This window comes from Pristiophorus japonicus, chromosome 5 (genome assembly GCF_044704955.1).
Source record: "Pristiophorus japonicus isolate sPriJap1 chromosome 5, sPriJap1.hap1, whole genome shotgun sequence".
Classification (NCBI taxonomy): domain Eukaryota; kingdom Metazoa; phylum Chordata; class Chondrichthyes; family Pristiophoridae; genus Pristiophorus; species Pristiophorus japonicus.
In genome coordinates this window covers 172,811,534-172,828,910 of record NC_091981.1, presented here as the reverse complement: position 1 = coordinate 172,828,910, position 17,377 = coordinate 172,811,534, and the positions used below count along the sequence as shown (strand labels likewise).

General features: G+C 42.3%; 1 protein-coding gene across 2 annotated transcripts in view; it reads left to right on the top strand.

Annotated features, from left to right (window-relative positions):
* poc1bl (POC1 centriolar protein homolog B (Chlamydomonas), like) overlaps positions 1-17,377 on the top strand; it is a 65,144-nt gene that overhangs the window by 33,593 nt on the left and 14,174 nt on the right. For both annotated transcript variants that reach the window (XM_070881090.1, XM_070881091.1), the window contains exons 2-7: positions 3,923-4,356; positions 11,686-11,855; positions 13,196-13,385; positions 13,764-13,949; positions 14,924-15,041; positions 16,280-16,456. In XM_070881090.1, the coding sequence (XP_070737191.1) occupies positions 3,980-4,356; positions 11,686-11,855; positions 13,196-13,385; positions 13,764-13,949; positions 14,924-15,041; positions 16,280-16,456 (1,218 nt within the window). In that variant the 5' untranslated portion in view covers positions 3,923-3,979. The remainder of the gene's footprint in view (positions 1-3,922; positions 4,357-11,685; positions 11,856-13,195; positions 13,386-13,763; positions 13,950-14,923; positions 15,042-16,279; positions 16,457-17,377) is intronic.

The window sequence follows — 17,377 nt, the reverse complement described above, 5'->3', positions numbered from 1 at the left end:
AAATCCGTGTTGACTCTGCCCAATCCTATTACAGGTTGAAACTCCCTTATCCGGCACCACCCCTTGTCCGGCACCATTCTTGGCTGCTGGGTGGTACATGTGCAGAACTTCGACCCCCCTCCCCGCCCCCCCCCCAAATTTCCCATTTTCTTTTTAGGCACAACGGTGATACTTTTCCTTTATTATTTAATTCAGTCATTCACCTCAACAGAAAATCCACACACTTACTAGAAAGAAAGTGATTAGCAGCAGCAGAACTCCCCTCAACCGAGAACACCTCGGGGCCCACTGGCCCGCCAACACCACACTGACTGACTGGCTGGAACGACAGTCAATCAGTGTGCGAGCACACTGAAAACACGTGACCTCCCCTTATCTAGAAATATCCCTCATTTGGAACAGGCCAGGTCCTGAGGATTCAGGATAAGGGAGGTTCAACCTGTATTTTCGAATTGCCCTGTTACCACGTCCTTAATAATAGATTGTAGCATTTTCCCTATTACTGATGTCAGGCTAACAGATCTGTAGATCCCCTTTTTCTCTCTCCCTCCTTTCTTTACCAGTTTGTCTATGTCCTCCTGAAGTCTGTTACTCTCCTCCTCATTGTTTGCTACATTTCCATGTTTCGTTTCATCTGCAGACTTTGAAATGATGCCCTGTATACCCAAGTCCAGATTATTAATATATATCAGAAAGAGCAGGGGTTCTGAGACCAATCCCTCTTTTTTTTTCCTTCAGTCTGAAAAATAACAGTTCACTACTCCTCTCTGCTTTCTGTCCCTTAGCCAATTTTGTATCCATGCTAGCACTGTCCCTTTAATCTCATGGGTTTTAATTTTGCTGACGATTCTATTACGTGGTACTTTGTCAAACACCTTTTGAAAGTCCATATTCACATCAACTGTCCATCAATCCTCTCCGTTACGTCATCAAAGAACTCGATCAAGTTAGTCAAACATGATTTGCCTTTTAGAAATCCGTGGTGACTTTCATTTATAAGTCCCCACTTTTTCAAATGCCAATTCATTTTGTCCCGGATTATGAGCTGGATAGTTACGTTTCCTCACTACTGATGCAGAGCTGACTGTCCTGTAGTTGCTGGGTTTAACCCTATCTCCTTTTTTTAAACTGTCGTGTAACATTTGCAATCCTCCAGTTGTACAATTATGTTTGAAGTCAACTTATACAAATAACCTTGCACAATTCACAATTCTGCTATTGTGGATGTTTGCGGATGTGCAGGTTGATTTTGAAAAATTTTGTTTCTTCCTTATTATAGTGAGTGGCATTATATGGGTTGAGGGCTTGAGGGACATATTGACTTCTTGAGGGAATGTCAATGTACTTATCTTGGCCCTGTGGTCACTAGTATCTCTTGTCTGAAGTGACCAGAGGCATGAGGAAGCCTAGAAGATGCTTGATGGTGTGGTACTGCAGGTCATAGCCCCATCCAGCATTTCTTTGGAGAAACTGGTTGAATCTCTGAAGTTTGTGTTTGAGACCTTATGAAATGGAGCAACAATACTTTGTACTATTATGATGCCATTCACAGCAAAATGTACTAAAGAGTTACACAAGGTGGAGTGGGGAAATTTGAAATTGGGTGAAAGTTTAGGGGAGGTAACAAAGCATAGTTAAAGAGGTAGGCTTTGAAGATGTGAGAGGTATAGTGAGGCGGTAGAGCTTGGGAAAAGAGTGCCAAAGTGCAAGTTCGAAATGTGTGAAGGCTCTGCCATCAATGGTGGGGCAAGGGGCAGAGGGCAAGGCTATGTGCAGTAGATCGGAGTTAGAAGAATGGAGAATACAAAAACGGATAAAGCTACAGGCAAAAGTGGAATGAGCTATAGAGCAATTTTGTAAATGAAGATGAGGATTTTGAAATTAATCCATTGGAGGATGGAAACATAGAAAATAGGTGCAGGAGTAGGCCATTCGGCCCTTCGAGCCTGCACCACCATTCAATAATATCATGGCTGATCATTCACCTCAGTACCCCTTTCCTGCTTTCTCTCCATACCCCTTGATCCTTTTAGCCGTCAGGGCCATATCTAACTCCCTCTTGAATATATCCAATGAACTGGCATCAACAACTCTCTGCGGTAGGGAATTCCACAGCTCTGAGTGAAGAAGTTTCTCCTCATCTCAGTCCTAAATGGCTTACCCCTTATCCTGTGGTTCTGGACTTCCCCAACATCGGGAACATTCTTCCTGCATCTAACCTGTTCAGTCCCATCAGTATTTTATATGTTTCTATGAGATCCCCTCTCATCCTTCTAAACTCCAGTGAATACAGGCCCATTCGATCCAGTCTTTCCTCATATGTCAGTCCTGCCATCCCGGGAACTAGTCTGGTGAACATTTGCTGCATTCCCTCAATAGCAAGAACGTCCTTCCTCAGACTAGGAGACCAAAACTGAACACAATATTCCAGGTGAGGCCTCACTAAGTCCCTGTACAACTGCAGTAAGACCTCCCTGCTCCTATACTCAAATCCCCTAGCTATGAAGGCCAACATATCATTTGCTGCCTTCACCGCCTGCTGTACCTGCATGCCAACTTTCAATAACTGATGTACCATGACACCTGGGTCTCGTTGCACCTCCCCTTTTCCTAATCTGCCGCCATTCAGATAATATTCTACCTTCATGTTTTTGCCACCAAAGTGGATAACCTCACATTTATCCACATTATACTGCATCTGCCATATATTTGCCCACTCACCTAACCTATCCAAGTCACCCTGCAGCCTCTTAGCATCCTCCTCACAGCTCACACCGCCACCCAGCTTAGTGTCATCTGCAAACTTGGAGATATTACACTCAATTCCTTCTCTAAATCATTAATGTATATTGTAAATAGCTGGGGTCCCAGCATTGAGCTCTGCGACACTCCACTAGTCACTGCCTGCCACTCTGAAAAGGACCCGTTTATCCAGACTCTCTGCTTCCTGTCTGCCAACCAGTTCTCTATCCACGTCAATACATTACCCCCAATACCATGTGCTTTGATTTTGCACACCAATCTCTTGTGTGGGACCTTATCAAAAGCCTTTTGAAAGTCCAAATATACTTCGTGAAGAAAGTCAATAGAGGTTGGAGATGCAGAGATGATTAGTGAGCAGATGTAGTGCGAGATAGTTTGCAGATGGCAGAGTTCTGGATGAGTTGGAGTGTTGTAGAATGGAGTGTAAATAGAGGGCCGAGGACAGCATTGGAGAAATCAAGCCCAGAAGTGACAAAGATATGGATGAGGATTTCAGTGGGAGTTGGAATGAGTTAGAGATGGATACTGGCAGTACTGCAGAGGTGGAAATGGACAGTGTTGGTTATGGACTGGATGATGAACATGTTTCATCAGGGAATAAAAATTAAAGATCAATACTGAACTTTGTAAATGCATAGATAAGTTGTGAAAATGTGCATTCCAATTACTTTGATGTTTAAAATGATCATAACAGCCCTGAGTTTAAGTTATTCTGAAGTGCTTTGATGCAGTTTAAGTGTTGTGGCTACAATTTGTTGCTCAGTCAGTTGGTGACCCTTGATTGATGCCATTTCCTATGTGGGAAGGTAAGCCAGCAGCTGAATTACCCGGAGCACTCTTTTACTTGGAGAGCAGCATTGGCAAAGCTTTGGAAGTGAATTGTTTGCCTTGTTTGAGGAAGGATGTGTGGGTATAATGACCAAAAAAAGAGAAATAATTATACATTTAAAAATAGAGCATTGTGCAGGAGAAGAAAAATTGGGCTGAACGAAAGCCCAAATTGTCTTGTCTATGGCCAGATCAGCTTTACTGGGCATCTTTTGATTTAAGAAAATCTGAGGCTGCTGTCGTATTTTGTTCAGTTGTTAGGTTTCACTGGTTTTTATCTAATGGCCTTTTGAGAACCTGTTATCTAATATATGTGACTGTCTCCTTACAGAAATTCCAACTACATTCTGTCCTTAAATGTCCACAAGAACAACATTATTGAAGCACCATGAAGATCACAATGAAACGAAAATGGACCTGGCTTATGAAGAGCTCTATTCTAATCAGTCTATTGTGGATTACTTATGTCATCATAGAGCTGTCAATCTCCACGTTTCACAACTCTGCTGGACAGAGCAGTAGTAAAGAGAGGAAGAAATGGGCTGATTCTAATGATGAGCAAAGTGAGGATCTGTCACACCCTGTGTATGAGAAATCCACTCTTGATCTGAGCAGTCCAGGGGAGTTTGGTAAGGCTGTGCATTTGCAGCTGAATGCCGATGAGAAAAAGCAAGAAGAGGAGAGTATTGAGAGATATGCTATTAATGTTTATGTAAGTGATAAAGTATCGCTGCATCGCCACATCCAGGATGAACGGATGCATGAGTAAGTGTAGTTTTTTAATGCTTGATGTGTTTAATTTACTAAAAGAAATGTGGGGTTTAAATTTGTCAGACTTGGCACTGATGCTTCAAGTTAAAAATGTTAGTTCTATTCCACTGAAATGAATAGAATATGTGCCTGTGAATGAAGTTATAAGGTGGCAATAGTAGTAGTGTTGTTTATCATTAGTTTCTTATCAAGGAAAAATGGCAAACAGATTTAAGTTGTCAAACAAGGCTTAAAAAGTTCAATTTGCCAATTAGTCCTCAATGAGTTGTTTTCCAGCTTTGCCAAGCTTGGTTTAGCCCAGCTCCTATCTTGCATTGTTTGTTTTCTATTTTTCTGCACCTGATCACTTAGTGCCCGTTACAACTCTTTTTCCTACAATGACGTTTCTCATCAATCTCAAGCGCACGTATGTAACACTTGCTCGGCACGAGAGAGGATTTATCCATGTACAATGTGTAGCAAAATCATAAAGGCTTTCTTTTATAAATGCACTTAAAGATTTCAATACACCTAGCAGAAAGAGGCTAATCTCTGTAAAACAGAAAGGTAAAACTGCAAATGCTGGAAGTGCACAGCAAGTCAGTCAGCATCTGTAAAGAGAAAAGACAACTTCTGAAATTTCAGGTGTGTGCCCTCCATCAGACTTCTTCTGCCAGCTCGTGAGGAAAAACTTTTAAAGCCTTTTTCAACAGCTGCCAAAAGTGCTCAGCCTTGCACTGTGAGGATGTTTCTCGTTCTGGCAGGAATTAAACAGTTTAGGGAAACTGAAAAGTTTCACGTGCAGTTTGTGGGGAAGAATTTAATTCACTGTAATTGAATTGAATAATATTTCTGATGTAATGGAATTTGTTACCATTTATAGTGAAAATATTAACATGAAGAGTGATGTGTTGTGCACCAATTAACAAAAACTGGTGCCAAAGTCGTAAAGTACTTGATCTCATTGCACTGACTCAATCTATTGAACTGCAGTTTAATTCTTTCTAGGCACATTGGGATAGTGTGTTGGATAACCATGTAATGGGGAGATGGACCTCTGATTTCCTTCCACTCTGCTGAGTTCCAACCACAAGCTGTACAGGGTTTAGTTGCAGGAATCATTTCGTTCTCGAGCGCAGTTTGTCTTTCTTTTGTGAAAAGTGAATTTATTTGAGATCACAAGTTAACAACTTGAAGCCACTAAGGGCTAGACTTTCCATCGGTTTCACCTTGCTACTGCCTAGTTACCGCCCATTTAACCGCTGAGATTAAGTCTAATGCCCATTTTCCCTAAAAATGGAAACTAACGCCCATTTATCACACATTTATCATCAGCGTTAGTTTCGGCGTAAAGTTAATGCCGATAATTAGTTAAACTGCCTGCCCATATATTTTTTTTAAATTATGACGTCATCAATCGTGCATCGCCCAGAAGACTGTTTAGAATGGAAACTAACGCCCGGAAACCGCCCAGAATATCGCCGAGCGTTACTTCCGGCATCTCGCCTATATATCGCCGAAAAAAATCGCTCGCCCAAAATAATCGCTGAAAAAAAGCTGCCCACACCTGACCATAACCCAACGGTATGGACGCCATTTTGTAATTCGGAGGACTTTTCATAAAAGGCTGCTTCAAGTTCTGGGAGTTTTTAATTAATTTGTGAGTGCTTTTAAAATCTGAACAACCATCTAACCATATTGTGGTCAATTAAAATTTTTATTTAAGTTTTAGGAGGACAATTTATTAAATCTGAATACATATAGTAATCGGAATGGGGCTTGTAATTTCTCAGCCAGTATTGATGACTACTCACATGCTGCAGACTAGAGATGGGAGAAGGTTTATTGAAGAGCATTATGTGCCCAATCAAAGAAGTGGCAGACTGATGAGGATGAGGAGGAGGAGACCTTATACCGACGCACTTGCAGGGATAAGCAGTCATACCTGAACTTGTCCGAGAACACGTGCTTTAGGAGGCCTTGCTTCTGAAAGGAGGTCATCAGTGAGATATGCCAGCTCATTAAGGGAGATCTGCAGCCTAACAGCACCATCAGGACTGCACTGCCCGTTAAGGTCAAGGTTACTGCGGCACTTTCCTTCTATGCATTGGGCTCCTTTAAGGCCTCAGCTGGCGCCATTTGCGGTATCTCTCAGCACGCCACACATTGCTGCATTCGACAGGTCACTGAAGCCCTTTACGCACACAGGATGGACTTTATAAGCTTCCCTATGACCAGGGAGGCACAGACTGAGAGGGTTTTGGGTTTCTCCAGAATAGCAAACTTCCCCAAGGTGCAGGGAGCAATAGACTGCACGCACATCGCCATGCGAGCACTTTTTCAGGATGCAGAGATGTTTCGGAACCGAAAGGGATTCTACTCCCTGAATGTGCAACTCGTGTCGACCACAAGCAAATAATAATGGCAGTAAATGCAAAATTTCTAGGGAGCATCCATGATGCGCAGATCTTGTGTGAGAGCACTGTCTCTGACCTGTAAGAGTCAGCCACAAATATACGGTTGGATGCTGGGAGAATGAAGGGTATGGCCTTGCCAGCTGGCTGATGACCCCCTTGCGTAAGTCCCAGACAGAAGCCGAGAAGTAATACAACTAAAGCCACATAGCCACATGCAATATTGTCGAAAAGACAGTTGGAGTGCTTAAGCAGCGCTTCAGATGCCTGGACCACTCAGGAGGTGAATTACAATACCACCCTGAGCAGGTCGCTCAAATCATTGTGGTGTGCTGCATGTTGCATATCTTAGCTATCAGGAGGGGCCAAGAATTGCCAGATGGGACTGCCGGTGCACCTCGAGAGAGAGAGGGGTGGACGAGGACCTCTGGGAGGACAATCAGGCTGACATTAAAACCATGTCCTCCACCCCACTCGAGACCGCAGGAAAGGGCCTGTGGTGGTTACGCAGCTACGAGACTGTTGTGTCTGCAGCTCATAAATGAACGCTTTGCGTTACGTTGGTGACAGTTACAGTTGATTTACGTACATTTAATCTTTGCCTTTCCTGGTCTGGCCTCGCCAGTGTTTGCAAACTTTGTATATGCTTATCGTTTCTGCTATCTGAAAACACTGCACAACAAGGTTAAGTTAAATAATTTTTTTAAACGTTATTACTCAAAAAAAATTCAAACAAACACATCAGTTAAAACCCAAGTACCCCCCTCCCCCGCCCCAACAGTGAAACATTTATAAATAACAAATTTTATAAACAACAATTTTTATGAACACTCATGCACCCTGCCCCACCCCAACAGTGAAAATGTTTTAAATGAATGATGAACAGCAACAACAACATACTTTAAACAATTCAGACACCCACCCACCAAACATTCACAAATGTTTTAACATAAACAACAACCGAACCCTCCCTCCCTATCTGGGGCCACACCCCTCCTTTCCTCTTCGCCCCCTCCCCCCGTGTCTGTACCCCACCTCTTCCCCTCCCCCTGCCAACTCCAAATCGCTTAGCAGCAGTGCACCTCGAGTGCTGCTTTGGTTTGGTGGGGGGGGGGGGGGGGCGGTGACGGCAGATCCATTGATTGGGCAGTTGATGGAGAGGCCGTGTCCGAGGAAATTTCCTGCGAGCCAGAAGCAAGAGCTTCTTCCTGACTCGCATGTGTCACTAACTAACAATGGGGGTACGGCACCTTGGGGTGTAGTGCCATATTCCGGGACCACTGGCTGCCCTCTGGCACCCGTGTTCCCGGCTATTCTGTCCAGTGCCATTGCTATCCACGTCCTCTTCTCCTGAGACGATTGCGGACAGAATGGCAACCTGGCCAGATAATCTTACCCATTGCTTGGAGGAGCTCTCGACCAATGTCGACGCTTGTCCTTGACAAGTTCACCATGTCCACACTCGGATCCACCGGTCTCTGAGCAGTCCGACCTCGCCGAACCAACCTCTGCGGGGTCGGCGCAGGCAATGGAACCACCTTGGGTGCCCTGCTGTAAACCGCTTGGCCCCGCCATCTCCTCGGTTGAAGAGGACGTGGCCACAGGAACACATGAGGAAAGGACTGCAGGCTCCTTCACCTCCCTGTCCTCAGTGGAGAGGAGGACCTGCAGCAAAACGGGCGAGACTCTTGCCTCCTCGTCTCCAGAGACAACGACAGAAACCTCCGCAGACTGACGAACCTGGTGCGCCTGGGGTAGCTGGAACGCCTGTGCTTGTACTATCTGGGGAGCTAGAAAACATAAATGAGGTAAGTAAAAGAGAAGGGGATGAGAATGCTTACGCTATGCAGGCAAAAGCATGAGGAGCAACACTACTGCTATAAATATACTAACGGACATCACATATAATTAACATCACGATAGTACAGAATCTGCATGGAAAACAATGATATTTCATGATTCCATCATTAATTACATAACATTACATCAATCATATAATACAGAAATGAATGGCATTAAATTACTTTAAATCACCCAATGGTTTATACATTACTCACGTGGCGCGAGAAAGGGTTCAGCACCTTGCACGGGTGGCCGACCAGTTGTGCTCTTCTGAGTCTGCGACGGGGCTTAGATCTGGTTGGCCACCACCCGTGCGCCGCTGCTCAGCCCTATTCTTGAAAAGCTTCTTCTGCAAAGGTGACGAGCATGGAATGCATAAGATCATTGCTAGGTACTTTTACAGATAAAACAGATAGCAGATTACTGACTTTTAAAAATTTTTTTGGACAACACAACACACAGACAATCCACAATTCGTCATCCCATGCTAATCATTGTCACTGTTAACATTATGTGCTATTACACTTCGCATGCATGGTTATATCTACCGTCTGAGAATAACTTGAATAAGATCGAGGTTTGGATTAAACGATTACCAGCCTAACTACAATACATCAGATCTGCATTTAAATTGATCATTCCAATTTATTGTATAAATAAATGTAATACTTACACTGCCGGAACCAACCAGATCATTCCAGCGCTTGCAGCACTGGTTGGGCTCTTTGACTTTGTGCGTGCTGGCTGAAATCACCTCGGCAATCTCTGCCCAAATCCGTTGATGCACCCTGGGGGGTAGTTTCCCATGATCATCCCGGGTCAATTGTGCCCACCGATTTTCAGCTTCTGCCACTAAGGCAGCATTGGCCTCCTCAGTAAAGCGCTTTGTGTGCCTACATCCTCCCATCTCTGCCGCTCCACCACTTCCTCCTCCTCTTTGCTCATCCTTATTTCACTAATATCCATTTTAATTGTTTTTAATCCAGAAATCGCAAAAACACCAATCAACGAAAACACCACAACAGTCCTTCACCAGCTTCTCTCTCTCGCACTCTCACACTCACCTCACTCACTCACTCGTGTGTAGATGACCCCTAACCACCTGAAACGCGGGAAAAGACAGTTGCCACGGACGCCGGCCTTACACGACTGAATAAACCATTAACGCCCATTTCATATCGCTACGGCTAACGTGCAAATTAAAAAGTGGAAATTAGCGGGTTTGAAAATGGGCGATATTCTGGCGATCACAAAAAGTATATAATCACTAATGCCGGAAATACCACCCACTTTTCAGCGATCTGGAGACTAATGCAAAGTCTAGCCCTAAGAATGAAATGTGCTTTTTGGGCTAGAATGTATTTCAATCAATATCCAGAATGTAACTATTTTAAGTTACATTTACTCTATTATAAACACATTTTGAAATGGGTAAAATATTGACTCGCAGATCTGAGAAAATTCTTAAATCTATAGAGCCATACTGCATATCTTCTTTAAAGTTTGAAAAATTATTTATTTTTGGTTCCCTTTTGCCACTTGCCATTCCCGGGGTATGCAGTCAGGTCAACAATCTGTTCCTAGTGTCACTCTGTAATCAGCTGCAAGAGAAGTCAGAGCAATTTGATGTAATGGCCTCTGTCAATTTCCTTTATTCATTTATCACCTTGTGGATAAGTATCTCCACTTCAATATATCTTTGAGATTGAGAGCTTGCTGCATGAAGAATTGCTGTCCTATTATTCTGTGATGTAGTGTTCAGGCATATCAATCTGCTCCACTGCTGTAACAGATTCGTCTACCTGAACATTCAGTTATTCACCTGTACTGAGCCCTGCAGAACCCCACTGGAAAACGCTTTCCAGTCACAAAAACACCTGTTGGCCATTACCCTTTGCTTCCTGCCATTGAGCCAACTTTGGATTTACAAAAGCAAAATTCTGCGGATGCTGGAAATCTGAAATAAAAACAAAATGCTGGCACTACTCAGCGGGTCAGGTAGCATCTGTGGAGAGAGTTAACGTTTTAGGTCGATGACCTTTCGTCAGAACTGAAAAAAAGTTGCACATAACCGATTTTAAGCAAGTGCAGAGTCAGGGACAAGGGAGGAAAGAACAAAAGGGAAGGTCTGTGATAGGATGGAAGAGAGATTAAAAGACAAAAGGGTAGATGGTGTGAGGCAAAAGGAGATGGTAATGGGACACTGCCCATTACAACGCTCCACTCCCATTCCCTCTGTCTTCAGCCTCCTACACTGTTCCAATACAGTTTAACAGAAGCTCGAGGAACAACACCTCTTCTTTCAATTAGGCACTTTACATCCGGACTCCACACTGAGTTCAACAATGTCAGATCATCATTACCTCTGCCCCCATTGTTTTCGGATCATAGCTGTTGATGAGTCTGCTATTCCCATTTACACCTCTTCTAGACCAATCTTTTGTTTTTTTTCTTTTTACATTACCATCTTCTTTTGTTTTGCACCATCGTCCCTTTCGTCTTTTAATCTCCCCTGCCTTCCACTCTATCACAGCCCTTCCCTGTTGTTCTTTCTTCCCCTGCCCCTTTCCCTGCCTCTGCACTTAAAACCTGTTGGGTCTCTTTTTTTCAGTCTGACGAAAGGTCATCGACCTGAAACGTTAGCTCTCTTTCTCTCTCTCAGATGCTGCCTTACTGAGTATTTCCAGCCTTTTTGTTTTTATTTTGGATCTAACTTGCCACTTTCCCTTGGATCCCATGGGCTTTTACTTTTCTGATCAGTCTGCCATGCAGGACCTTGTCAAAAGCCTTGTACACTACATCAAATGCTCTACCTTCATTTACCCTCCTTGTTATCTCCTCAAAAAATTCACTCAAGTTCATCAGACAGTTCTATTGAAGCACAATTAGTCATCATTTACAAACTGGGCGATTTCTGGTTTCTTGTGCAGTAACTCTTAACTTTGGACAGTTCATGAAAGTATTCCATAAATCAAAACTAAAATGTTGCTTGAACAACCTCTAGTTGGTCTTGTCGGAGCTTTGTATTTAAAGTACTTAAAAATGACTAGGATGTGTTTGATCATGTTGATGATCTACTTCATTTCAGGTGCAGAGCAAAACAATTCAACTACAGGAAGCTTCCTACCACTTCTGTAGTTATTGCATTTTATAACGAGGCCTGGTCTACACTCCTCCGCACAATTCATAGTGTACTGGAAACGTCTCCTGCTGTTCTCCTAAAGGAACTCATACTGGTAGATGACTACAGTGATCGAAGTAAGGAAGTACATTTTTAATTTTTTTATGTTTTTGTGATATTTTCAGACCAAGAGATACCACATAGGAAAAGCACATACTTAAAGAAAAAAACTCTTAACAGGGAAAAAACCCCAACTTTTTTATTACTTTTTAAAAAAAAAAATAAGAACTAAATTGGAAATTTAAGGAAAATAGGATGTTTTGGCAGAAAATATATGGTGGTGACTTTCCCCATTTTCTTTGCACTCTCTTGTCCTGTTTTTCCTGTTCAAATATCCTATTTTCCCACATTACAACAGTGACTGCACTTCAAAGTACTTAATTGGCTGTAAAGCGCTTTGAGACATCCGATGGTCATGAAAGGTGCTATATACATGTAAGTTTCTTTTTATTTTGCCACCTGATTGTCCTTCTTCTGAAAAAAACTCCTGGCTAAGCAACAATTCCTAGCAGCCTTTGGTACTCCCCCAGTTTGCCTGTTCGTGTGCAAGCTTGAACAATGTGTGTTGCCTGTAGTGATCATGATAGCCAACTTCACCCCTGCCCTCTGTTGGTGCCCAAATAGCTTATTTCCAGCATTGGAGTTCAAAAGCAGGAACCTTGACTAGTGCGTGTGTTTTTTTCCATTGCTAACCTCCGGGATATGGAATGTAGTTTGTAACAATGCACTGATGCTCCAGGCAAGATTTACTTTTCTTTTTAAAGTGGAGCAGTACTTCCTATCCATACATTTGTTTGGGAAATAAATAGTCACCTAGGAGTTCTGCTGTATATTGAGCCAGTAACACATTATTTGAAGGTTGTCAGATTTGGATCAATATGCTGAAATGAGGAGGATTTAGTGATAATCCCAAGTATCACTGGGGACTCAGATTAGATATCTGTGGGTCTCATGATCATGTGGCAAAATGATGAGTGGTAGTTCTGAAATTTGAAAATTTAAAGAAAAAGAATATTTACCTTTGTACTTGCATCAATCTGTCCAGAAGGAGAAACATTTCTGGAATTGTTTTGAATCTTGTAATCTTCCTGGGAAGAAATTTTGGATAATAGGATTTGGTCAGTTGTATGTGCAATTATTTGTAGAACTACCCATCTCAAAGCTGTTCAAATTTTTTATGATCATCCTCATAACAAAGAGCTTAACAATGTAATGCCAAAATTTCATAACTCGAACAAAAGTTGCTAACTTTGTATGTAAACATCACAGGAATGCTTTAGTCAACAATGCCCTGATTACTAATATTGGTATATAGAAAAATTGCTTTACTATTGCAGCCTTGTATGAAACTCTGCTCTGCACTTACCTGAAAATTATCAAAATACATACTTATATTATTAATTATTGAATATTTTAGTTTTTCTGAAGTCCCAACTGGAGCAGTATATCAGTAACCTTCAGCGAGTGCGTCTCATTCGAACCAATAAGAGGGAGGGACTAGTACGTGCCCGTTTGATTGGTGCTACTTTCTCGACTGGAGATGTGCTCACATTTCTGGATTGTCACTGCGAGTGTGCCCCTGGCTGGTTGGAGCCACTGTTGGAGAGGTAAGATTATATATGGTCCTGCTATATTTGGCTGTTGGGGTTGGTGCTTGTCGACCGCGGCCCACCTCACCTGATTTTCACAAACTACATGAGTTCAATGTGCCATTTCCTCTTCCATGTCTCTTTCCCACTCCCCCCGCTCCCCCCTCCCCACAACTTTAAAATGCTTCCATTCATAGCAGTTGTGAAAGTTATTGTAATCTGCCACTGGTGTACTGGTTACAGTATGCACTACTGCATAATTCACAACTAACCTGTCATTTCTGGCTTACTTTGCTGGGACAAAACAATTAGCAGTAACTACGACCAACAGAAGATGTAGGATTTAGATATGGATTAAGTCTGCGACTGTATTTATTGAAATATTTTTATTTTTAGGATTCGGGAGAATGAGACTGCTATTGTATGCCCAGTAATTGACACTATCGATTGGAACACTTTTGCATTCTACATGCAGACGGGAGAACCGATGATTGGTGGATTTGACTGGCGCCTTACTTTCCAGTGGCATAATGTCCCTGAACATGAAAGAAAACGAAGGAAATCAAGAATAGATCCAATTAGGTAGATACATTTTGATTAAAACTGTAATAGAACATATTCTTTGCAGCACTGTCCTTAAAACATATTTTAAATGAAAGGAAGACTGAAGCATCTGAAATACAATAGTCTGACTGATTTTTACAAAAGGCAACTTCAAGTTTTACAATACGGAATGTCACACGTTTGTTTATAGTTTTATTCCATTTAACACTTGTTGATCCACTGTAAAAATGTCAGTGATAATCATTCATAACAAGCACTGAAAATTATAGATATTGCATGTGGAATGGGATAGTAATAAAGAACCTATTTGTATCCTACTTGGAGCAACTGTGTACAGGAGCTGCCACTTATGATGTAAAGTATGCCACTGGGAACCAGTAATTGGAATTCATTGAGAGAACATATGAAAGAAATAAGCATCCCCTCAGATTTTATTTCAGTATTAAATCTGTGGTCTAATTTGTTTTAAGACTGTGTATCCTGTTGCTGTGTTATTGTTGACTCCATGTTGGTGTATGGTTCCATAGACATATTGACCCTCCAGTACACTGCCTAAGCGGCTGCTGCTGTTCGTTGAGTCAAGTCGTTGAATGTTTTCAGGCTATTATACCGTGAGGAACATCACAGTTGAGCCAGAATCTGTCTTCACCCTATCGATGCAAAATTACTGAGTGGAAATGAGGAGCAGGAACCCTGGCTGAATTGCTAACTCTCTTCTCCCCAGTCTATTGTAGCTGAAACAAATTGCAGTACCCCAGTTGCCACTCTGGTTAAGATCAGCAAACTCAACACATACCAGAGATTCAACCTGGAACTCTGGTCTCTTATGTCACAGCTGCACACTCACTTTACCTGCTGAACCATCAGGAGACCCTGAATCCTATACCTTTTAACACCAATATAATCAATTCATTTGCTCTTTTTCTCAGCTGTTTCATTTTTTTATCAACAAAACTAAGTATGCACAATTGAAAAAATACATCTCTCATCAGATCACCTACTATGGCAGGGGGGCTGTTTGCTGTCAGTAAGAAGTACTTTGAATATCTGGGCACCTATGACACAGGGATGGAGGTCTGGGGAGGAGAGAATCTAGAAATGTCTTTTAGGGTAAGTATTGTGCCATACAGTTGTATTTATATGAACCCACAGCTACCTTCTGTGCCTCTCTTGGCATTACCTGTAAAGTGCATCAACAAGCCCATCATTGCTTCCTTATGAGCAGCAACCGATTAGCTAGTTGGGGGCTAATCTCACCAACCTTTTTCCAGTCCTGCTCATTCCACCCACCACTGCCCCATTGGACACTGCTAGTGGATCAAAATCACTGCCTGGTCTGCATTTCCCTTCAGAATGTGTTCACTTCTGAACAAGACCCTTGCCATCCACAACCCTATCCACTTACTTCTGTATCCACCTCTGAACAAATTCTGCCCCCAGAACACTTATAACTGCACTTTCAAATTCCCAACTATCTATCCTTTGGCCCTCCATTCGCCTCAATACTTCTGCAGTTGTCGATCTGCTCAACCATTCCCTCCCCTCAGTCTTTCATGCCCGTGTCCCCAGCAAAAAACGTTACACTCTCCCACCTTGGTTGTTCCCCTAGTATGGCCCCATCTTCACTCCCTCAAGCCCTAGGATTACTATTTGGGCATAACTACCAGTTACATATAGAGTTATTGTATTATTGTTTGAGGGGAATACATATTACTAGTAATATTTAATTATCGGTGTAGTTTCAGTGAGTTACTGCTGGGATCAAAGTTCCTCCCACCTCTGATTTCCTCCCTGCAAATCCCTTCCCACTTCAGTTTCCCCTCTTCCCCACCCTTGGTATACCCTTCTTCATCTGTTTACGAATGGTGTCCACCTGGTTCTTGAAACTTCTCGCAGAACAGTTGCTGGTACGAAGCCATGAGAAAAGATACTCAATTACAGGGGAGTATAAGGGAAATGCAATAACAATTGCAGCTGTCAGTGATTAGACCACCAACCAGAGTTGGCAACCCTGCACAACCTACCCCCACCAAACTCCCCCTTTTCTGACTGACATTTTATGTATTCCCCGGCTTCACACCTCCATTGTCAGCTGTACCTTCAGCTGCCTTGGCTTTAGTTCTGGAATTCCTCCCAACCCCCAACCCCCCAATTTTTCTGATTATATCTCTGTGAAAAGCCTTGGGGTGTTTTCATAAGTTAAAAGGTGCGATATAAATGCATGTTAAATAAAGAGTGGGCATGGGCATGAAGGGCTGAATGGCCTCCTGCGCTGTATGCTTCTATTCTATGTTGTACTTTGCTAATGGTATTTCTTGTGTTAATTTGTTTTGAAATTACTTCAAAAGGTGTGGCAATGTGGAGGCACCTTGGAAATTGATCCTTGTTCACATGTAGGCCACGTTTTTCCAAAGCGTGCACCTTACGCTCGACCAAATTTCCTCCAAAACACTGTGCGAGCAGCTGAGGTGTGGATGGATGAATACAAAGTACATTTTTACAACCGAAATCCTCCAGCTAAAAAGGTACTGAGCAGTAAGATATCCATATTGTGTTCAGCATCCATAGTTTACTGTGGAGCCTCCATTATCTGCCATAGTGGAGGGGATTTCCCTCGGTGGAACTTGGAGACTGTTGGATGGGAGCAAGTTTCACAGACATGGGAATGGAGCTAAGTGCAATACAGATAACAAAAATAAGGTCATTTCATTCACCAAGAAAAATGAAATCCAAACAGCAAAAGATTACTGCGCTGTGCAACGATACTTTGTTCCATTGTAAAAATATGCCAGATAATCTGAGATGGTCGATAATGAAGGTTCCATTATATTTAAGTGTCCATAACTATCCCTGTTTTAAAAACATTAAAATTGAGCTAAGTGCCAAATTTTACATAGTTTCTTGAATGCTGTCTGAGTTACAGAAGTCATGACATTGAAAGTATTTAACATTATTATAAACATGGTGATTAACAGACTGATGGAAGGAAGCAGGTTTTACTTGTTCATTCCTTTCATGGCTCACTGAATAGAACATAATGGTAAAGACAGATCAGAACTGTAATGGAATTAATTGTAGAATATTCCCTTGTTCAGTATGAAGTTAGAACAATATGAAAATTCATCCCACCTGCTGTGGAATTGTGAACTAGTACATGTCCTATCTCTCTGAGAATGTGACACCAGGATGTGCTTTGCTCTTTTCCACTTGGGGAGGGGTGAAGAGCAGGATAGGCGGAGAAGCCGTGTGCTCAGAGGATAAATTCGTTAAATTATTCCCAAATTTACACTATGCAATCTGCCACTAGCCACTGAGCTAGAAGTGACTGTTCGTAATGATTGTGCTTGACTCTTAATACTCTGAACTGGCCTGGCAATCCAAACCCTGATATACAATTGCTACAGAACACAATCATAACAGCAGTCAGAGATAGACCCATTGGCAAC